Source organism: Primulina huaijiensis, chromosome 16, assembly GCF_012295235.1.
Source record: "Primulina huaijiensis isolate GDHJ02 chromosome 16, ASM1229523v2, whole genome shotgun sequence".
Lineage (NCBI taxonomy): Eukaryota > Viridiplantae > Streptophyta > Magnoliopsida > Lamiales > Gesneriaceae > Primulina > Primulina huaijiensis.
Window position 1 is genome coordinate 14,750,310 of NC_133321.1, and position 23,821 is coordinate 14,774,130.

Sequence of the window (23,821 nt, forward strand, 5' to 3'; positions counted from 1 at the left end):
TTAAAACTTATAAAGTAATAAAAATATTTTTAAAATACTTGTCAAAACATAGTACTAATATCTTTTTTCAAATGAATATGCTTAGAAATGGGGGAATTGGAATTCAATCTAATAAATAATTAAAAATAGATTTTAATGCAATAAACCCGGTTTCTTCTATTTTCTTAGTCCTTTCTTTATTAAAGAGCTGACATGGCGACAATCATCTAGTATTTATGATGCTATTTCAGTAATATCTAGTGTCATGTAAACAGTGCAAAAAAAAAAAAAAACATTTTATTGTTTATATGATATTAAGATAATATTTTACAAATTATTATGGATTTTTCTTTTACAAATTTCCGTGGTAATAGACTTCTACTTACAAATTTACAAAATCTGTATTTTCAAAGTATTTGCAAATATTACTTAAATTTTATTAAAACTTTATAAAAAAGCAAAATAATAATTGTATGCATGCTTAACACATAAAAATAAAAATAAATAGTAAAAGAATGTGACGATATCGAGCTAGAGGTCTTATGTACATTCTCCTCCCCAAATATTTAAAAAAAAAACATTTAGAAAGCAAGTCTCATATATAATTAGATTTCTCTTTAAAAAAAATATTTTAACTACAATGGAACAGTGAAAAATGTAATAAAAATAATTATGACATCAACAATAATTATTATTATAATCATATTAAAATAACATTAATTCATCTTTTTGAACTACTACAATAATGGTCTATGAAAAAATTATGTACTTGATACATACAATATATTTTCCAAAATAAAAAGTAATGGTTGATTTGTCGTTAAATTTTATTATTACATTTATTTTTTTATGACGATATAACTCGCATATGTTATCATTCGATGTGTACGAGATAAACTTCTGAATTAACGTAGTAGCGTGCAAATCTGTCCAAAATGTATAAATATGTCAAATCTTTATTTTCACACTTCGATATGAGGAGTAAGTCTCTTGTGAGACGATCTCACAAATTTTTATCTGTGAGACGGGTTAACCCTACCGATATTCATTATAAAAATTAATAATCTTATCATAAAAAGTAATACTTTCTTATGGATGACCCAAATAAGAGATCTGTCCCACAAAATACGATATGTGAGACCGTCTCACACAAGTTTTTGCCCGATCTGATATCCCGTACCTCCTAAATTTGTTCGGTTCATATAAAGATATTATTCAATTACATCGCTTGGTCGATAAAATGTTAATAAGAAGAATCAAACTCGTGCCGATCAAACCCAGAGTTTATTATGAATTTATGTAGAGGTGACTACCTTTAAAAAAAAACGTCGACTTGACCACAAAAGATATAAGACTGAATCCCAGCTTATAAAAAAGCACTAATAATAATAAATAAATAAAAAACTATACTGTAAGTAGACTGATTTGCGAAGGAGGAATTTGTATCCAAAATTGATCGTTCCCTTGAAACGAAATTCTAATGGGGTTTTCTTCTTCCTCGAAATCGTTGCTGCAAAATTTTTTGGTAATATTTTGAATTTAAATTTGCTTCATAATATCGTCTTTACTTCGCTATTAATCCATATGCATCTGTCCAGTTTCGATGGAAGCTGTCTGTAGAGTCATCGCGAGTTTTAGTGGGTAATGTTTCCCAATTTCAACGGGGGTTGATCCACTCTGCGGGTAAGAAGGATTATACATTTTAGTGTTAAAAGTTTTTTGATGGGTTGAATAGTTGAATATGAATTGTTTACGACATTCAGGAGATAGAAATTGGAGTGGTTCTGCGGGAAAACCTGCTGATTATGCAACTTTTAGACTTCCATCTTTGAAGAGATTTATTCATGCAACAGGTATTACTTAATGTCAAGAGATATTTTTTTGTATAGTATGTTAATTGCTAGTCACTGCATCTTGGGTTAGTTGTTCATGATATTTTTCATTGAAAAGGTGCTTGTCAATCAGTTGAACGTGATCACTATGCGATTCTTGGAATTTCTGAAGATGCGAATCCTGATGAGATAAAGAAGGCTTTTCACGTAGTAAGTACTGTTTTTTTTTAACCATGGTACTTCCTGTCTTGTTTGTTTCATATGATTCTGGTTTCAATGAGCTTAACTGTTATGCTATGGTTTGGTATCAGAGTTTCTATATAATTGTTTAACATATCCCATGGCTTACAATGAGATTCTTTAAACTATCAATTGACCACACTTTCTACATATGTAATTGTCCTGTAGCTTGCTAAGAAGTACCATCCCGATGCAAGTAAGAATACCCCTTCAGCAAAGAGAAAATTTCAAGAGATTAGAGATGCATATGAGGTATGTGGGTCTAACTCATCCGTAGGTCATTCAGTTCTTTACAGTGATTATCTATCGAAACAATGTTTATGGACATTTTTTATTGTGGAAGATAATTCCAGACTTTGCAAGATCCTGAAAAAAAAGCACAATATGACGGGGTAACTTTTCTTCTTTTCCTTGGAAGCTGGATCATTCTTCTTCTGTCTTTTCACCCTTGCTATAAAGGTGGCAGGTGATCCTTGAGATTAACCTATGGAAATTAATCTATTAGTTTTGCCACAGATGAGGAAGAGTTCAAGAAGTAAAAAAAATGCAGAATATACCAACTGGGATGGGAGTCACTTTAAATATGATCACAGCACTCGCTTCTCTGATTCATTTCAAAAAATTTTTGCTGAGGTAATTTGGTCCTGCTGGTATGCACATCTACCATAAATTTATTTTTTTATAGATATCGACAATATTTTTTAAATGAGTTTTTGGCATTTTACAGATTTTCGAAAATGAAACTGAAAATCTAGCTGCTGATATTGAGGTAAAGAATCTTTATTGCTGTCATCATCAGTTGCCAAATGAGACTTACATTAGCAGTTTAGCTAATTGGAGCTTCAACGTGATTTTCTTTTGGACATAGGTGGAACTTTTACTTACATTTCCTGAAGCTGCTGAAGGATGCACAAAGCACTTGTCATTCGATGCAGATGTGCCATGTGATTCTTGTGGTGAGTAGGAGCAGAAATGATGGACCCAATTTCTTTTGTTGTTGATATATATTTCATGGATATTTTTATGCACAATGAAACTATTTGAGTTATTTGCCGAAAATTCTCATGGTCCATAGTTTGGCGTTCTTATAATAAATTCTATGTAAGTTTCATTTCTATGATTTGCATTTTGAGAATTCCTTTCACAATAAATCACCCACAAACCAAAATTTACTGCCGGAAAGGAATAGCAAGCTGGGAAGAGAGAGAAAGAAGTTAGTGAAAAGTAGATTCAAAGATGAGAGAACTAATGGAGCTACTGTTGATCAAAGCTCCAAGATATTTCTCACGGAGAACTGAAGTCGTGAATTACAGCTTTATGCGAATTAAATGAGAGTAATCTACAGATTCTACCTGTTAACAGGAGGTTGTGGTATGCATAGCATACAACATACATCCATCCTTAAATCTTTTATCGTATTGGTCTTGTATGAAATCAAATTCTTAATGTTTTGACTAAATTTAATAATATCTTAACAATCTTGTCTAATATTTACATTTATTTTTTGGTATTACTAAATTATTTTAAAAATCAGCCAAGTTGCTTTGCATTATGAGTCAGGTTGACTAGTCTGTAACACCAAGTGGACATCCTTTTGTCATGAATATGATTCATAAAAATCATAAACATTTGGAAGAATTTGATTAAAACACTCATCGATAGAGTATCGGCATTTGTCATTCTTATGTGGTCATCATCATTCATTATTAAATATTTCCGATAAAAACAGTAGACCTGGTTTAGCTGAATACATATGACGTGATCCTAGAGTAATATTTGAGTGAGCATTGGAATTTACATAGCCCATTTACTTTTGGATTGAGAGTCTTTTCCTTTGGTATTTCTTTTCACGCAGATGGGCAAGGACACCCTTTGAATGCTGAGCCTAGACGGTGTCCAACCTGCCAAGGCTCTGGGAGAGTAAGTAATCTTTGATTAACATTTGGAAAGAAAGCACAAACCGTGACACATTTTCGCATTGATGTTTATTTTGTATATTGTTTAACCCTATGTACTTGAAATTTTATAATTTGTTGCCATAGCTGTTGTTCTTACTTTGCAAGTGTTATCAGATAACAATACCACCATTTGCTACTACATGCAGTACCTGTAAAGGATTTGGGCGAATCATTAAGGTCAATTTATATTTTTTTCATGTATACCAAGAAATGATATTTGATTGGCTAATACTAGTACAGCATGTTTAGGAATGCTGCTTGTTGTGCAAAGGTTCAGGTGTGTGTGAAGGAGTCAAGGATGTTAAAGTAACAATACCAGCAGGTTGGTCTTGAATTGTTTCCCTCAAGTTTGTATGCGTTAGACCTTGCTTCTTTTTTTCTTTTTTTTTTGAGGGGGGGAGTGGGGGTTGTGGTTATCAAATTGAGAATAGTTGGAATACCGTCAGGGCCAGAAATTTAAGATGCTGGTACTTCGAGTCTGACTACTCTGTAGAATAATCTACTGTCGTGCAAGGAACCCGAATATAAATGTGTTTTGGAACAACTCTTGATACTATCTTGGTGAAACTATTAACTAGAATTGAATATCCTAAAAGACATCTATGAATGAATCTTTGAGCTGAGGTTGCCACAGGAATGAAATAGCTAAAGTAACGTATCTACAAACCGAGTCTATTTACCCTTGTCTCCTGAAACATTGATTTTATGACTATGAGAATCGCTCCTTTTCTTTCTCAAATCAATTCCATGGAAAATCATAGCTTCCCAAGTTACAGACTTCTGTCATAAACAGTTGACTGGACAAATATCCATTTTCAGTCATTGCACTAAGGCCATTTGCATTATAAGCCTTACATTGTTTAGGTTTATTATGCTGTTCGTCCATAATTGTTTCAATCCGCTTACATTAGAAAACTCTTTCGATGAGTTTATACGAAACTTGTTCTGAAGCTAACTCAGCTATTTGTTTGTAAATGTTCTGGATTATTTTTCTTTTCTGTAACCTTACTCTATCTCCTTATGGTTCTGTAATCAGTTTTCAATGACTGCAGTCTTTTTGTTATTCAATTGATTAGGTGTGGATTCTGGGGATACAGTTCATGTCCCCAAAGCTGGTAACGCTGGTAGATGGGGAAGATCTCCTAGCAATCTGTTTATAAAACTCAAGGCATATCATTTTTTCCAGCTTCTTCTTGTTTTCATGTGTGCGTTGTTTGCTGACAGATTACTGGTGTTTTACATCTTCACATCTCTTTCATTATTATAATTTTGGTAAAAAAAGGTTTCAAGGTGTCTAATTTATATATATGAATGACCTTTGAGGTAAATGTCTCTTCCAAAAGTTTATAGTTAATAATGACACACTCCATTCACATCCATCAACTTTTGTCGCCTGTATTCTTGCTCCAGTTTGCACTCGTGACAATTTGACTATTCTCGATTGTTCCATGGAATTGAAGTTTGGCCGTGCATGTATCCAGGTCGCAGATGATCCTATTTTCTCTAGACAAGGGGCTGATATATATGTGAATAATCATATCAACTTTACACAAGTGAGAACCATGCTTTCGCTTTAAAATCTTCTATCTTCTCTTTTTGGATATGACATTTAAAAGATATATCTACTGTTTTGGTATCAGTTTTGAGTTCCTAAAATGTACACATTCTTTGTTATAAGTTTTTTATTTACAATTTTTCTTATGAACAATGTTTGGATGTGCATTTAGTAGCAATTATAAAGCATTCATACTTGGCCGGCAATTTTATTTTTATTTTTTTCTAAATTTTCTGTTTGGACGTGGAGTTGACTTTTTAATAAATTTAAAAGGATTTGTGATTTGTAAAAAACTAATTTCATGTTAAGCACAAGCTCAAGAACCCATACTTTGTCCATTACAATTTATTAGCTTATGGGCCTATGGCCCTGCAGCTCCAAATACATCTAAAAATAGGTTGTGTACATCATTTTCAAATGACCAATCTCTCACGAGAACCGTTAGCAAGTTATCAGGTTTGCTTGAGCTGTACCATGATTTGTGATTGGTAAAATATTCACTGTTACATTTTGGAGTTTGCCTATTTGTTTTCGTTGTCCCAAACAAGCCAAGTCATAAATCAATTTCTCTTTGATATTTGATTTGAAATGTTGTGTGCCCATTCTAACAGAGAAACAAATTTGTATTCTTACTGTTCACCGTGGACTATAATTATTTCAGCTTATTAGCTGCTTTACATTTCTTTATTTTGCTTTTGTTGATTGCTATTTAGATTTGTTTTACTTGTTACTTAACGCAAAATCAGTCATAAACATGGAGGATGCTTGATTGCTTTTCGTAAACCTTTGTTGTTCAGTTGTGCAGTATTGCACCAGTTTATCTTGTCCGGCGAGAAATATATTCTTGTGATTGGAGTTATTTTCAACTTATGCTTCCAATTTTTAACTTGTGAAGTGGTAATTGAATAAGTTGTTCCTTCTACAAGCAATGTCCTCGCTGTAGAGGACCTGGTAAAGATTCTAGTTCCCATTCCATTAAAAAATCTTCTTATTTTTATTATAATTTTTTAAAAAGTTTTGTTGTTAATAACTACTCATACGCTCTCTATACTTTTTATTTGGTGCCATAACTATTAACAATTTTTGTTGTTCATTTCATATTACAGATAAGATATTTGGCCTGGATTTTTTCTTGTTCATTTTCATAAATGCGAGTAAGACATACACATCGCTTGATTTAATTGTCAATTTTGGGTTCTTCTAACAGGCCATTCTTGGTGGTAAGGTTGAAGTTCCTACACTGTCTGGGAATCTTCAGCTACGAGTATGGATTCCACCCTTAACTATCCTTATCAATAACCAACTATTTGATTTTTTATTTTCTCTTATTCTTTTGTTGTCATTTCTAATGTTTCTGTCATTTCTCAATGACTGTCTGTTTACTTCTATTTCTTATTCGTTAGTTGTCATGCAAGTTTGTTGTTCCTAGCTCTTCCTAAATCCTAGTTATATGATCTTGAAATTTTTTTATGAGAATGGTGGTAAAATCGTCCTACTAAAATGAAATGCATTCATGTTAAATACTCCTTCGTTCGCCATATCAACTTTAAGGTTTTCAAGATCAAAGTGTTTCATTTTTTGCTGTATCCATTGTATGCGGGTATGCGTGCATCTTTCGATCACATTTTATTCTTGAGATGGTAACTAGGGTCACGAGGAAACATCTTTTGTATGCCACCTGCACAACAATATTTTTGTAGATAATTCTATTCTTCAATTGCTTACAAAATATTATAGATATTTGTAGAACTACTGAGATATTATTCTGCTGCCTGTAGATATTTATTATAAAGTAATGCAAAGATTGAAAGAGTAGAAGAAAATGAAGATGTCATTATTGACTTATGGAGAAAACATCATATGATTTCCTACGGTGTTATGTTTGACTTGAATATTAGTAGAGTTGTGATGATAGCACATTGAATAGTTCTGTGATATCAGTTACAAGTTCTTAAAAGAGTTGATGGATAATCTTGGACTCAATCTTGGGAACTAAGTTCTTGTTTTATTCATTCAATAGATTTATTGTTCATGCATCTCTTCTTCCCATCTATGCAGATTTTTTTTCGCATTTTATATTTAGAAGGGATGAAAGTAGATGAAAATATTTCTTCACCTTACTTGTCTTCAACGTGTTTGTGCTCCTTGTAGATACCCAAGGGGGTTCAACATGGACACCTAGTTGTGCTAAGAGGCAAAGGTATGAATTGTTTTTGTCCTAAATTGGCCAGCCTCAACATCAATCCCCCCGGACATATGTTTATCAGTTTAGTTATCTGCATTAGGTACTAATTGAATTTAGTTGTGGGCATTATGTACTGAAGGATTGCCAAGGAGTGGTTTTCTGATAGACCATGGTGATCAGTACGTGCGCTTCTGCATAAATTTTCCATTGTAAGTTTTCTTCTCTTCCTAATTATGCCTATTTTGCCTACATAGAAATACCTTAAGAGGATGATCTAGATCGAAATGTGATTATTTTACTTCCAATTTTTATATCCTGTTTTTAAAATTGAGTGCATCTTAAAGAAACTTCTAAGTTTTCCTTGTGGAAACTAACTAAGATAGTTTGTTTTCGTTCATTGAAACTTCCCCTTAAGTATTTGAAGGTTGGTGGTTGGATTTTGGAAATGGTAGATATATATGTGACAATTGGGTGGTATAAACTTTTGTTTCACGTACAACATGTTTGGATGGTATGGTTTGAAGTTACTGTTTATCATATATCTACAAATCAAGGTCTCTTCGGATACCTAGGATGGCAAGTGTTTATTGAAGACTTTGTGGGTGAAGTAGGTCTACTGTAAGCCTTTTTCTACATTGCTACTCTGAAAGGAGAAAAAAATGACCTGTCAGCATCATGTTGATAAACATGGAAGAGATTGATCGATGCCATATCAAGAGGTTATTTGCAGTTGTGAAGATAAGCTTTTGGGTCTTGGTTATTGTGGAAATGGACCCTATGGTGGTGGTCAGTACTGTTAGATCGCGCTGACAATAAATTTTGAAATACATAAGATGAAACTGTGATTTTTGGGATTAATTGTAAGTTGAATCATCGGGCCTGGTTATTCTTATGATGGTGGTGATGGTAATGTTAATGAATTGACTGTAAAAGTGGGAACATGTTTGAAGGGTTGCTGTTTTGTGATGGTGACGACAATGGAAGTGCATGGGTTGAGGGAGATAAAATCGAGCTATAGGAAAAAGATGTTTTTTTTTTATAGAAAACTAATTTTATTATAATACTTGGACAGTACAATTTGTACGTGGATGAGCATTCCACGACAACATTACAGCAAACAATAGCCTTAAAATACACCAGAATTACAAGGAGACAAAGTTCTCATGACCAAATAAATTTGAAGTCCCTCACTAAATCTGAAACGCATAAATGGTTGAACTTTTGCAAGGTAGTTGTCCAAGATGCGACCCTAAATTTGATATTTTCCCATGCTTGATCAACAGAATCCGATTTGTCTTCAAAAATTCTGCGGTTTCTCTCTAACCAAATGGACCAAAATATGCCGTGAATGATCATGTACCAGAATTCACTGTATTTCTTGTTGAAAATGCACCCTGAATTGAGATGAAAGAGATCTTTAGCATGCCTCGGCATAACCCATTGTATTCCAAGCTCGTTGCAAACTCTAATCCAAATCCTTGTGGTGAAGGAGCACTGTAGAAGTATATGATCTTGATTCTCCTCGTGCTCACGATACAAGCAACACCACTGCGGTCTTAAAGCACAATTCTTCCACCTTCTTTGCACTGAATCACACGTAGGCAGCTTCCCCAAGGCCACGATCCACGAGAAAATCTTAATCTTTTGTGGGACATGAACTTTCCAAATGGTATTAAAGAAGTCGAATAATGGAAAGATGGAAATAGGGAAAAAAGAGCAATAAAAAGATCTAACAGAGAACAAACCTGAAGGGTCCCCCCTCCAAACTCTAACATCCTCAGTACCCATCTCTAATCTGACACTCTCTAAGACTCGAAACAAGTTATTGAACTCAAGAAACTCATCCTCGCTAAGATCTCTTCTAAATCTGACGTCCCAAATGGTAGAAACATTAACCGCACTATTGACAACATCAATGAAATGACTAATCGGTTTATTGGTAGAAATACAAATACGAAACAAAGTTGGAAATCTTATTTTAAACGAGTTATCTCCCTCCCAGACATCCTCCCAAAAACGAATGATATTCCCCTGTTTTGGCACCCCCTGATAAGTTGATGAAAAGCCTGGTAAGATCGAGAAATACACTTCCAAGGACTTCTAAAAGTTGCCTTCTCCGCCAACCCCAAATCCCACTTGTTTTACTGTATCCCATATAAACTCTGAATTATTTTTTTCCACAACGATCCCCTTTCCACTAAACCTCTCCACCACCATTTGCCAAGAAGAGCCTTGTTCCTGAGACAAACATGCCCCAATCCCAACCCTCCTTTTTCCTTTTGTTTACAAACTTTTTTCCATCCGACGACATGGCAATGGTTTTCCCCGTCACTACCATCCCACAAAAAATCTCTCATCATTTTTTCCATTTTACCGGCAATCTTTATTGGCACTTTGAAAAGGGACATGAAATAGGATGGCATTGCACAAAGCACGGCCTTTATCAAAGTGAGACGGCCTCCTCTCGATAAAAACGATTTTTTCCAACTTGCTAATTTCTTTGACATTTTCGAGAGCACGGGTTCCCAGAAATCCTTCTTAGTTGGATTACCTCCCAGTGGTAGCCCAAGATATTTAATAGGCCAACTATCTTTTTTGCACCAACACTTGTTGCCAAATCATCTACATCATTTTCCGAACAATTCAATCCAAGCACAACACTTTTGCCCAAATTTATTTTCAACCCAGAGTTGTTGCCAAACAATTTTATAATGTTTAGTATTGCCAACACGTCGTTTTCTGATCTCGCGAAAAACAGAATATCATCCGCAAACTGTAAATGCGTCATTTCAATTTTTTCTTTCCTTACTTCGAGTCCCATGACCTCATGATCTGCCCTTGCCTTGTCCACCATTCTCCCCAACCCATCGACGACTAACTTGAATAAGAACGGTGATAATGGATCCCTGTCTGAGACCTCTCTCCCCTTTTAACTTTCCTTGCGGCTTGCCATTAATAAAGATTGAGAAAGACACATTAGAAACACATCCCCTGATCCACCTTCTCCGTCTCTCACCGAATCCCTTTTTTTCCAACACGAAATCTAAAAATCGCCAGTCTACGTTGTCATACGTCTTTTCCAAATCAATTTTGAGTACCCATCCTTTTAATTTCTTTCGTCAATATTCTTCCACAACTTCATTCGCAATAAGGCAACAATCAAGTATTTGTCTTCCTTTAATAAAAGCACACTGGTTCTCCGCAACGGTATTACTCACAACTCTCTTCAATCTACTTGTCAAGACCTTAGCCATTATTTTGTAGAGACTCGTGATCAAACTGATTGGCCTGAAGTCTTTAATATGTCGCGCATTTTTTTTCTTTGGGATAAGACATATATATGTCTCATTTGTAATTCCATTGACAATTCCATCTTCAAAAAATTCAGCAAAGACCTTTAATAAATCCATCCTCACTGTATCCCAGTTTTTTTGAAAGAAAGCCATTGTGAATCCATCCGGTCCCGGAGCTTTTGAACCGTCGCAATCACACACTGCCTTTTTAATCTCGTCCTCCTCGAAAATTCTTTCCAGCTCATCAGCATCTCCCCTCTGTAAAGGGTTCCAGTCCAGCCCATTAAGGCTCCTCTCCACGTTGTCAAAAGTCCCCCCTTCCCCGGCAGGTTTCCTAAATAGTTGATCGTAAAATTTTAGGATCTCATGTTTAATTTGTTTTTCCTCGGTAACCACTGTACCATTGTCCAATTCCACTTTGTCTATCAATGCTCTGTTCCTTCTGTTGCTCAGTAACGAATGAAAATTTTTGAGTTATGATCCCCTTCTTTGAGCCATCTAATTTTTGCTTTTTGGCTTTGAATTTGGAAATCTCACTCCTTGCTTCCCTTCTTTCAATGTTTAGAGCTTTCGACCATCTTCCTTCTGCCTCAATCCCATCCAACTGCTTAATCTTATTGCTTAACTCTTTGAGTCTGATACCCACATCCCCAAACACTTCTCTATTCCATTTGCAAATTTCTGTTTTGATTTCTTTCAGTTTTTGCATAAATTTGTATCCTTCCCACCCTTGAAATCCTCCCTTGGTCCACCATGTCCTCACTAGATCTTTGAATTTTCGATGTGATAACCAAGCATTCTCAAATCTGAAAGGAGTTGGACCTCAACTCAACTTGGCAGTATCAATCAGAATAGGGCAATGGTCCGATGTGATTCTTGGTAACACTATTTGTCTATAATTTGGGAATAAATTCGTCCAACCCCCCGAGAAAAAGAATCTGTCCAAGCGACAACAAATCGGTATCGATCTAAAATTTGACCATGTGAACTTGGCATTCAACAGTGGTGGATCTATGAGCTGCAACTCTTCTATCAAAGCATCAAAGCAGGACATGCTTGTGGTTATCGAATGGCTATTCAGTTTTTCACCCGAATTCCTTACAACATTAAAATCACCTCCTAGACACCAATTATCCCCACAAATCGATTTCAGTCCGGCCAATTCATCCCAGAAAAATTCTCTCACTCTCGGCTTAACCGATCCGTAAACGGTTGTGAACCACCAAGTTATGTCATCATTCCAGCTGATTTCAATTGATACCGAAAATTCCCCAATCAAATTATTGTTGACTAATACCACTCTTGGATCCCACATCACAAGAATTCCCCCAGATCTTCCAACTGATGGCAGGCAAACCCAATCGACAAATCTTGATTTCCAAACGCTAGCAACAAAATTTCTGTCCACCTTTTCGAGTTTTGTCTCCAAAAGAGCCACAATATCTGGTTTTTCGTTACGAATGATTTTCCTAACCAATTGTCTCCTTCTCACTCCCCCTCCGCCTCTTATATTCCATGAGCAAATTTTCATGGGAACACATTGGCACCCTTTGAAGTTGAACCTCTCTCGTAGTTTATACCACTATGTAATCTATACGTTTCCCTTCGTAAAGTCCCATTGAACCTCTTGTGTTCTTTTCCACTTTCGGCTTCTTTTCCAACTCCAGCCACCTTACTTGCCTCACAATTATTTTTATCCCCCACTTCCTCTGTCGGTGTAGCTCTTTCATTACCTGGCTTTTCATCAACACTTTGTGACCCACACCCTACTAGACCACTAGACAAACCCAAAACTGAAAAAGACGATGGCGAAATAGCTTTTAAAGAGAAAGAATGATTTAGAATGGTCGAATGAATACCATTAAGTACCTGTCCCACAGAAGATATAGTATTTTCTGGTGTTCGAGATCTTAAGGTATCCTTTGCTTCTTTCAGAGGTGAGAACAGACCGGCCAGTATTTCTATTTCTTCTTCAGATGTCATGGAATCTTCAGAGTCGAAGTTGTAGTAATCACTGCTAGCAGAATCTGAGGAATCAAACTCCTCTTTTAACAAATCATCTTGTGAATCTTCGAACTCAATCTCCTCTCCTTCTTCCGCATCAACAACCCCTGTATTCATGCAAATCCCTCTGTTGTGTAAGTTTATTGTGGCCTTCCCCCATAATGCTTTGTCTTCGTGCCCCACATCATCATCATTTCTGCTCCTTCTACAGTATGTTTTCCCAAACTTTTTACTTGATTTTTTGTTCCTTTCGGAGCCCATCCTGTTATCACGTCCAATGTTTTGATTGCTGTTCATGGATTCAATAGAGGAAGTTTTGAAATCTGTTGCATCTTTTGGATCTAATTTTTTCAATATCTTCACCGTCTTTTCGCCAATTGAATGAATCGTTGTCTGTATCCTCGTATTTTAAATTTGTGGTTGATAGTTAGATGATGAGGATCCGAGTTTCTCTTCCATCTTTTTCCCCAAGCTGCCTGCTCCATCACCTACTTTGACATCTACCGTGCGTACTTCTTGTGCAGATATTACCCCCTGAACTTCTTTGTTTTTCACCTGCCTGTAACTTAGTTCCTCCTTCCTTGATAGGGTCCTATAAAGGTTGTTATTACCCCACATTGCAGTCTTTCAATGAGAACTTAAGGCAAATGAATACTGACATCTGAAATAACTTCGTGGATCATCTTTGATTTTGATATGAAAATTATATTTCTAAATCAATTTTAACAGAAGCCCGACAAGAATTATCAGAAAAGAAAGCACGGTGCACCCAATCAAAGCATTATGTCACATAAAGTGTGATTTGGTGGTTGTTCAAGAAGTGTGACTAGGCGGTTGTATAACCTGGTCCTTAAGGTTCTTATTCTCACTTCACAAGTTCCTTTCAAATGCTTCTTTGAAATAATTTTGAGTTTATTACAACTTCTCGACGGAACATAAGCAAAGCACTTCCATTGCGTGTATCACAAAGTTATCAGGGTTGATGTCAAGTCATGGTTGGACCATGGTCTAGTATGTGTGTAGGAGGAGATTGGTCTTGAGTTACAATGACTTATTACAAGGCAGCTAGAATTGATAGTAAATAGTCTGCACTTGGGTTGGTTGCTGAAGAGTTGTTGAAGACAATTGGGAAGAGTAAAGCTGATCAGTTGTGATATTTTGGATAAGCTGGAGGTGGGGTTAGTTGATAAAGAGTGTCGGTAAACTTTTAGTTATACAATTAATGTATGATAGGAATGTTGACATTGTTCCTAAGTTCTGTATTTTAAAGTTGTACTCACCAATTTTTATGGCACAACAAATTTGAGCCCATTTGCTCATTGATGTAAATGGCTGGATGATATTAGGCTTCACCCTTAATAGATATACTGCATCGCTCCTGCATCTTCTCATTTTCCATCTCTGCAAACATGGACTGAGAGAGAATGAAACTCGGTGCCTTTTATATCTTTCCTCACAATGTCAGTTTTAGTGGTTTTTTGGCTTCATGGTGGATTTTTATTTGTAGAAACTGAAGAATTTGTGAGAGAAAGTTTGTTATTTGCATTCCTGACGTATAAATGATAAATTTTGACCATCTTTGTAGCCGAAACGACTAATCTTATGAGACAACAAATCACTCTAAAATGACCACTGCTTCTTGATGCTTTTAATTTATGAAAACCGATTTAAGCATTTATAACCATTTCCAATTCTCTACAATTTTTCAACGTCCATTTTGTATTTCCCTTTCCCTTTCCCTTTATCGACTTCATTTTTTTTAATGTCTTTTTATGTTGTACACCAAGAGAGAAAGGTTTTATCAATGGAGTTTCTCTACATTCCCATCTTTTTTAAATCGATAAAGTTGTCAGCTGTATTTATTTGTCTTTTCAATATTTTTTTAAGCATACGTTGTTTTTAAACTAAATCTTTTCTAATAATAAACTGTAAAAAGTATCAATTACTCATGATGGAGTTTCAAGACTATTCATAGTGCGGCAAGCTACAGAAAATGGAGTTTGAATTTTTTTTTTTTGACTTCTAATTCCATGGATTTCATATTCTTACGAGTTTGTAGAAATTTCTTTTTATCCAACCATCAATTTTCTTTTTAATATGAAGCGATAATATATTATTTAATAAAACAATAATTACAAAAGTGGACAAGAAGCTCGTACACTAAACAACAAAAGCACGGATCATATTAGAAACATATAAAACTCCAATATCTAACTAAATCTGAAACCGAGAATGTCTGAAAGTTCTTGTGATTCTTTATCCAACTGAATCTTAATATGTGCCAACAGTATTCAAACACCTCTTATATATTGTCAAAAATACTTCTATTCCTCAAACTGACAAGCAAATGCAACCACTGTCCAAAAAATTATGCCCGCGACCAAGATCTGTTGCAAATAACTCCTTTATTGACCTTGGAACAACCCAGACCAGACCCAACTCCTGCAAAGCTCTGAACCAAAGGCGTCTCGTGAAAGGGCAATGAATAAAAATATGGTCCTATGTCTTCACCTCTTGCCGACACAATATCCACCAACTCGGGCAAAAAAAATAATTAGGCCACCTCTTTTGCATTATCACAAGTTGATAACTTTCCCTACACTGCAATCTACGAGAAAACTTGAACCTTAAATAGGATCGACCAAATTACATAAAAAAAGAGAAGAAGTAAAATCACTTACCGGAAAGAAAGACTCATAGACAGACTTGGCTGAAACAATCCCCGACGGATCCCCAACCCAAATTATAGTATCTACAACCCCCTCAACCAACCTGACCTTTTCTAAGGCTCTTAATAAAAGCTCAACTCGTTCACTTCCTTATCTTTCAAGTCTTGCCGGAAATGCAAATCCCAAGATATACAGGACGAAGAGAAAGAATGATCTGACTGAAAGAAATGAGAAATAAACTTATTATAAACTGATGATATATGAAACAACGAAGAGTAAAGATCCGTAAAAGAAAAATCCCCACCACATGTCCTCCCAAAACCTGATAACATTACCCCTTTAACAATTGCCCTCACTGACTTATGAAAAGCCATGTAGATTTTAGATATAAACTTTCATGGACTTTTGAGTGTACCATTTTTTGTTAAGTCCACATCCCAATCATTATCCTGTAAACCGTATTTGCTCACTGTAACTTTCTTCTATACCGACTCTCTCACAGAAGAAAATCTCTATCATCATCTTCCAAGAAGTGCCTTTTTCTCATACAAATGTTCCCAATACCAAGGCTCCTTCTATACTTCGGTTTACAAACATGTTCCCACATGACCAAGTGACAATGTAAATCCCTATCACCTCCATCCCATAAAAAATCCATCATAATCTTTTCCATGACCTCTGTTATACCCTGTAGAATCCTAAAAAGAGACATGAAGTGCATTGGCAAAGCATTCAATACTGCTTAGATCTTGGTCAATCTACCACCTCTAGCCAAAAATGTTTTCTTCCAACTCACTAATTTCTTCGACATCTTAGGTAGAACTGGCTCACAAAACGAGATTTTTAACGGATTTCCGCCTAGTGGAACCCCCAAATATCTAATGGGCCAATTTTCCCTCTCACATCCAATCTCCCTAGCTAACTTTTCCACTTCTTCTTCACAATTGGCCCAACAAATCATTTTTTTCCAAGTTGATCTTATGCCTTGACATATGACAAAATGAATTCAAAGTCTCCACCAAAAATTGCAAATGGTTATAACAAAGTATCATCCACAAACTGAATGTGAGAAATCTCCACCCTCTCTAGAGCAGGTCACCTTGCCAAAGACTTTTCTCACCCTTAAATTTATCCCTAGGCTTTCCATTAATAAGTATTGAGAAAGACACATTCGAGATTCAACCCTTAATCCCACTTCTACATCTCTCACCGAACCCTTTATTGAGTAAGACAAAATCCAAAAACCTCCAATCCATATTGTCATAATCCTTCTCGAAATCGACTTTAAAGACCCACTTTTTTTATTTTATTCTTCACTCTTCCACCAACTCGTTAGCTATGAGACAACAATCAAGAATCTGTCAACCTTCGATAAAAGCACTTTGAGTTTTTGTTATTGTGATGGGTATAACTTTTTTCAATCTTAAGGACAAGACTTTAGCAATAATCTTATACAGCTTGTTGTCAAACTGATAGGCCGAGAATCTCTTAACTTAACAGAATCTTGTTTCTTAGGAATGAATATATGTTTCATAGGTGATACCATTGATAGCACCCCTTTCAAAAAATTCATTAAAAACTTTCAGCATATCTCATTTTAAAATATCCCAACACTCCTGGTAAAATGCAGTAGTAAAACCATTTGGGTCGGGAGACTTGGAACCATCACTTTCAAAGACCGGTCTTTATCTGTTTCTTTGTAAAATGTCTCTCCAATTCTGATCCAGACTCGTTATCAATATTACTCCATTCCACTTCTTCTATACTCCACCTCGATCTGACTTACTATAAAGTTTTTTAAAAAAAAGTACTATGAGAGACTCAATCTGCTCACCATATAATGTTACCGACACATCATCCTGCTCCAATTTTTTGATAGTTGACATGTTCCTACGTTGATTCAGTAGCAAATGAAAAAAATGTGTTTTGATCCCCTTCCCTCAACCATTTCACTTTCGCCTTTTGATTATCGAACTGGCTCTTTTTGAACGACAACTCTTCTAAGGCACTTCTGGCTACACTTTTCTCATTAGTTATCTCATTTGACCCCCGGCCCTCATTTTCTTGCTCATCCAACCGTCGAATCTTATTTTCTAGCTTGGCACATCTCACTCCTAAATTCCTAAAGACCTCTTCATTCCATTTTTTAAGATCACTCTTTATTACTTTAAGCTTCCCCATGTTATTCCACACGGTGAGAATGTTGGTTTAAAATTCTTATGATTTAGTCATACATTCTCGAATCTGAAAGGAGTCGGACGCCACTTTGGCTTCGAAGTGTCCTGAATTAACGTAAAATGATTTGATGTAATTCTGGGTAAAACTGTTTGTCCGTAAAAAAGAAAAATATCCAACCAACCCCTTAAAAACAAGAATCTATCAAGTCTATATTACCCTCAACCCTGCTAATTCATCCCAAAATATAATTTTTCATTCTCTACTTATGTAATTTTTACATGATATAGATTAAATTTTGTCATCGTTTTTGCAATGTCAATTGATTATTCTTTCAGTCGGAATCTTAATTTGTGTTTATTTTGTCTTCTCTTCAGAACCGTAAGTGAAAGGCAGCGTGCTATACTTGAAGAATTTGAGGAAATACGTGACGGGAATGACACATCTGCTGAAGGCAGATGGTGAGTTTCTATCTGCATATATATATATTTATATAGATAGTAAATTTATATACTTGCCCGAACTAGAAGTAATTGGATGAAGCTATGACAGGTAACGCTGACCATCCTTCAACTAATCATATGGTTAATTTCATTAAACTTGGCCTAATTATGCTCTTCAATTATAAAATCTTGTTAGTGTTTGAGCTTTAATTGGTGAGATTGATCTCTAACTAATCAAACTATGTACTATCTTAGCCTAGGCATGTCTTTGGCAGAAATTGAAAATAAATTTGTAAAAATGTGACAAATACCTCACCACAAGCTTTTTGGATTTCTTTGTAAAGGATACTGCTCTTACATATGGAATTTAATTGCCATCCATTATGGTCCTCACGATATGTCAAACTTTGAGGTGGCAGGAAAAGAAAGTGTAGTTTCCTTTTCTGATGGTATTCATTTTTTGCTACACATTTAAGGTGTGTTTTTATTGATTGATTTTGTATTTCATCATTATTTAAATGATATGCACTCGTTTAGATATTCACTACCATTTGAGGTATGTGTCTAGTCCGTTCTAATGGATTTTAAGTTCTCCCTAAGTGAAGTATTTTAAATATATGAATCAAAATTTTCACTGTATCTACATCCATCAAGCCAAACACAAAGTAAAAGAATTTTGAGCTTTCCATGGTCATTGCAATTTCTTTACTTGCGATAACTTAGTCTTTGAAAGATTAAATTACTGCAATGTCTGCATGTTACCAAAAATTTTATATGGTATGATTGTGCTTTACTATTTTCTATGTTGTGGTGTTTATGAATTTGTATTTTTCTTTTTTACTTTTGTGTGCTTGAATGATCTCATTCCTGAAAAGATTTGAATTCAGTCCATTTTCAAAGCTTGGTTTTAATTTTCTTATTGGCCCGATTTATTCAAAGAACTAGGCTAATAATCCAATGGTTTTCTACTGAATCATATAGGCCTGCTTGACGGTGGTTGCAATTATGAAAGCACTTCTAGTCAATCTGACTTGTATGTTTTACATCATCTTGCTTCAGCACTTGCACCACCCCCTACTAAAATTTTATGCTGAACGAGCATTTTTAGGTTCAAATTTCTGTTTCGTGTCTTCTCACTAACTCGCCATAGCTTCTTTGTATCCTAAAACATCGTTTGGTAGGAATAATTAATAATAAAATATCAAATTTTTACACATGATTCTTTCATTCGACGGTCACTCAAGTTTCTACCAATGATTAAAGTTATATATCATTATGTTATCCATATATATTGATTTATCATTTTTATGTTATACATCTTTCATCATGTTAACTCACGAACCAAACGGTATCTTAATAGTTTAGTTAAATTTTATCTGATTGATTATAATAATAAAAAACTTCTATCGAGAAAGTAAACGATGTTTACATCACTTTCTTCGGGTAGATTTTTTTGGCGCCTGGATTTGTATGCTTCAAGTCACCATTCTTAATATGGTGAAAATTTGGTAATGTTTAACAGGCTTTACCAGCGCCTATCTACTGGTTGAACTTACAGGTGGCAGTGGTGGCTTCAACATGACACCAGACCAAAGCTCTTACTCGAGTTCTCAATATTAATTTTGATACTCCTATTCCTTGGCAAAGTCCTGATCTGAGAGCTGATGAGCAGTGTTTTTGGCACCGACTGGCTGTGAACCAAAATGCGTGGTGGTCATCTGTGGTGCAGGCGTCATTGTGCTTGGATAGGTTACTTGTGTTAAGCTGATACTTTGCATAAAATCTGAGATTCCAACATGCCAGTGGAGAAAAAGTTGAAAGTTTTTGGTAGCTCAGCTGCATCATCCATGATAATGAGCGTCAGTAAGAATCAAGATCACATCTCCCCTCTGAAAATGCTGTAGATTGTCATGCTCATCAAGTGATATGTATTTTTTTCCATTTGTTTTATATAAAAAAATGTTATAATACGTGTAAAGGGTACACGCCTTCCGAGGAGAAAACAAAGCAACGACTTTGACACGATTTCTTTAAAAAAGCATTGGACTATATTCATCTCTATTCCTTGATTTAGAATTGTTGAATTGACAATATCTAGACATCTTCACAAAGTAGTACTGGTCACTTTAATTTAAGAATCACCATAAGTGAGAAGTAAGATTGCTTCAAAGATAACTGTGGAGCACAATTTTAAGAACCCCTCGCAAAACCAGACATGTTTAAGGAGAAAACAAACATAATCGTCATAAACTGAATTGTACTAAAAAGAATATTTATGTTATGCATAGGGAAATGGTAAAATAATTCAACGACATCATGTCTGCTAAAAATTCTACTATGGAAATCAAAGGCCTGATTTACACGTCGAACCACTCAACTCGAGCTCGTTCTATTATGGAAATCAAAGGCCTGATTTTGCACGTCGAACCACTCAACTCGTGCACGAGCTCGGCTAGTTGAGGCAAGAAAGTTGGCCAGCACAATCCAACCTGTGTTTTGAAAAATAATGGTTGAGACGTTTCCATCTCTTCTCTTTCATTTAGACACTTAATGTGCATATTTAGTGGCTAAATTTCAATGAACTATGTAAATAAATACCTTTCAAATTGAAACTACGAGTAGTGTGGTTCATTTTTCTACCATTGCCTCCACTAATCTAACTTACAAGCATATTTTAATTCTTTTTTTTTAATATTTTGATTTCAAACACTCATTTCCTCGACGCTGGATTTCTTTTTTTTTTTTTAAAGTATTTTAATGTATCAGAGTCATCGCCTCGCCCACTTCACGATATGACTTGCACTTTTGACTAGTCTTTCTCAAAAAAAGAAATCAGATGTAACGCGTGAGCCACTCTTATTATCTANTATATTCCAATCTAAAATGATTCATCCTCTTATAGGCAATTGAAGAGAAGTTTTCAACAATTCCTCTAAAAAATCTTGGAAATGATATATCAAATGATCCTAATCCGTGTCAAAAGAATCCGAACAACTCTACTCGGTTCCAATTCCGGACTATTTAACTAAAGAGTAGGTCTCTTGTGAGACGGTCTCACGAATCTTTATCTGTGAGACAAGTCAACCCTACCGATATTCACAATAAAAAGTAATACTCTTAGCATAAAAATTAATATTTTTTCATAGATGACACAAATAAGATATTCGACCCACGAAATTGATCTGTGAGACCGTCTTACAAGAGTTTTTGTATTAAGTAAATGACCCTTTGCTTGACTATTGAAATCTAACATTTTCAATTTTTACCATTCGTTTACTTTTTGTATTATTCGTATATTTGAAAGTCATTCTACAAAAAAAAAAAAAAAAATTGAAGAAATGTCATAGATAAATAATAAAAAAATATTTGATCAATGTCATTTTTTAAATTATCCCGTTAAATTCCTTACCATGAACTTTAATTGGTGGATTTATAAAGCTAAAGGATTTCAGATTTCTTATACTATTCCATCGAGTCAACCATGTAATCCAAAATAGGTAGAAAATGGTTGAATGGTGGATGATGATTTGGTCGTATGCATTGAACAAATGACGATAAAGTATCTAATTTTGTAAAAGGAATATATATAATTAATTTTGGGCTCCAAAAAAGTTAATTGATAGATTTCCATAATATACCATTCTATATGTTTTTTATTCAAAATTCAAATTCCTTTTTCGCTTTTAATATTTTTTTAAATGTTAGTGTTCCTACTATAAGTACTCGGATGACTAACCTCTTGTGAAGTTTTCGTGCACATAGTCAGAATTTTATATTAGAGTTGGAGGAACTAGATACAAGATATAAATTTTTAAAGAAAAAGTTTAAGTACTAAGAATTTAATATATCAAGATACATAATAAACTCAATATATCAAATGTATAATGCTTAAACTAAGTGCAAAAAAAAAAGGTCAAAAAACAAGTAGAAATATAATATATTTTTTAATTTCTTTACAGTTTTTAATTTATTAATGATATTTATGTAAATTTTGTTATTTTTTGGGCAAATTTCTAGCAAGTAGATAATACATATTGCATATATATAATTGGATTAATATTGGAATCAAACTACTGTTAAAAAATATGAAATTAATTTGAGCCAAATATTAATATAATAATTATGACAAAAGTTACCATATATGTACAAATTAATACTAATACACTGCAATTTACATATATAAAGTTGAATTACATTTGGGTCCAACTATATTTAATATACATCATATAAACACATATCAAGCTCAGTGATTATATATTTAAAGTTCAACTACATTTGAGTTCAACTACGTATATATCATATACACACATTTTACGCCCAGGGCCTAGCCGAGCTCCCGACCAAGATGGTCGAAAGATTTAGCCATAAAAGAGAACGTATGATCTGGTTGGACGGGTGAACCATAACAGATAATAGATATATTAATTCTAAAACTAAAAAATAAACATACAAACTTAGATTCAAGACACTAAATTAAAAAAAACACTAATTTTGGTATCTAAAGTCCGAAACAGCAATCTAAATGCATATTTTTATATTTATTATATATAAATATTTATTAAAAATTACTATAAGAATAAATAGTTGAGCTTAGTCCAAATAAATGAAGCGAGTGGTGGAGACGCATATGTTGAAGTCGGCATAGACGGCGCCGACAATTTGGACAAATAAATATTCCACATAACTAACCACACCTATTTTCTTTGCTTTCATAAATCATTGTCTTTCTGTTTATTGGGGGAAATTGTTTATAAAATAATGAAATTAAGCTGTCGAAAAAACTTATGCATAATATTGATGACTTCAATTTTAGATTAGGTTTTTTGTGAGCCGGTCTTACGAATCTTTATCTGTGAAACAGATCAACTCTACCGATATTCACAATAAAAAGTAATATTCTTAGTATAAAAATTAATAATTTTTCATGGATAACCCAAATAAAAGATTTGTCTCACAAAATACGACTCGTGAGACCGTTTCACACAAGTTTTTGCCCCAATTTTATAAGTAGAAAACAATCAATGCTCACATAAATGTGCAAAGTAGATGTGCAGCACCACAAAACTTTATAACTCACTCACCGTGTCCACCAATGAGGTGACAATCATCTATTGGATGTGATGAAATATATCTAAATTGTACATCTAATATATGAGTGACAACTCATTAGTGGTCTGGAGATGGACGTGTTGGATGGTTAGCATATCAAAACTCTATATTTATACTATATTATTAAGCTTGATATATTTTGAGTAACTAATTTTTGGTGTTATAATATGTTTTAATAATTATATATGAATAAAGTGTAACTTTTAATATAAGTTATATGTAGCTCATAGAGTCTTTATTTCCTAAGCTTCAAGTTGCATGTTCAATTTTTAATTGGTTTTTTGGTTTTTCCTTTCTTTTTCTAGTTATTTTTTTTAATTTATATATCAAAATTGTATTGTAATCTCTCACTATTTTTTATAATTATATTTAAATTTTT

The 23,821-nt window shown here is 34.4% G+C and overlaps 1 protein-coding gene across 3 annotated transcripts; it reads left to right on the forward strand.

The window, feature by feature from the left end:
- The first annotated feature begins 1,366 nt into the window (after positions 1 to 1,366).
- Positions 1,367 to 20,394, forward strand: LOC140961341 (chaperone protein dnaJ 1, mitochondrial). 3 transcript variants are annotated; one of them, XM_073419803.1, is made up of 19 exons: positions 1,367 to 1,504; positions 1,578 to 1,662; positions 1,743 to 1,832; positions 1,930 to 2,021; positions 2,220 to 2,303; positions 2,405 to 2,443; positions 2,568 to 2,684; positions 2,779 to 2,820; positions 2,920 to 3,007; positions 3,907 to 3,971; positions 4,124 to 4,186; positions 4,259 to 4,331; positions 5,086 to 5,177; positions 5,491 to 5,562; positions 6,772 to 6,828; positions 7,716 to 7,764; positions 7,889 to 7,958; positions 18,268 to 18,351; positions 19,853 to 20,394. In XM_073419803.1, exons 1-19 carry the CDS (start codon positions 1,460 to 1,462, stop codon positions 19,881 to 19,883), a joined length of 1,338 nt encoding a protein of 445 aa, XP_073275904.1. In that variant the 5' UTR covers positions 1,367 to 1,459; the 3' UTR covers positions 19,884 to 20,394. The 3 variants fall into 3 exon arrangements, with proteins under 3 accessions (XP_073275904.1, XP_073275905.1, XP_073275903.1); XM_073419804.1 differs by having other exon boundaries at positions 19,856 to 20,394; XM_073419802.1 differs by having other exon boundaries at positions 19,892 to 20,394.
- Positions 20,395 to 23,821: the final 3,427 nt, after the last annotated feature.

What these genes read in the sequence shown, in the direction of transcription:
- LOC140961341 (XM_073419802.1), top strand. Translation starts at nt 1,460, where the DNA reads ATGGGGTTTTCTTCTTCCTCGAAATCGTTGCTGCAAAATTTTTTG. An exon ending in AGATTAGAGATGCATATGAG is followed by an intron (nt 2,304 to 2,404) that starts GTATGTGGGTCT and finishes AGATAATTCCAG; the next exon opens with ACTTTGCAAGATCCTGAAAA. An exon ending in CCTGCCAAGGCTCTGGGAGA is followed by an intron (nt 3,972 to 4,123) that starts GTAAGTAATCTT and finishes AAGTGTTATCAG; the next exon opens with ATAACAATACCACCATTTGC.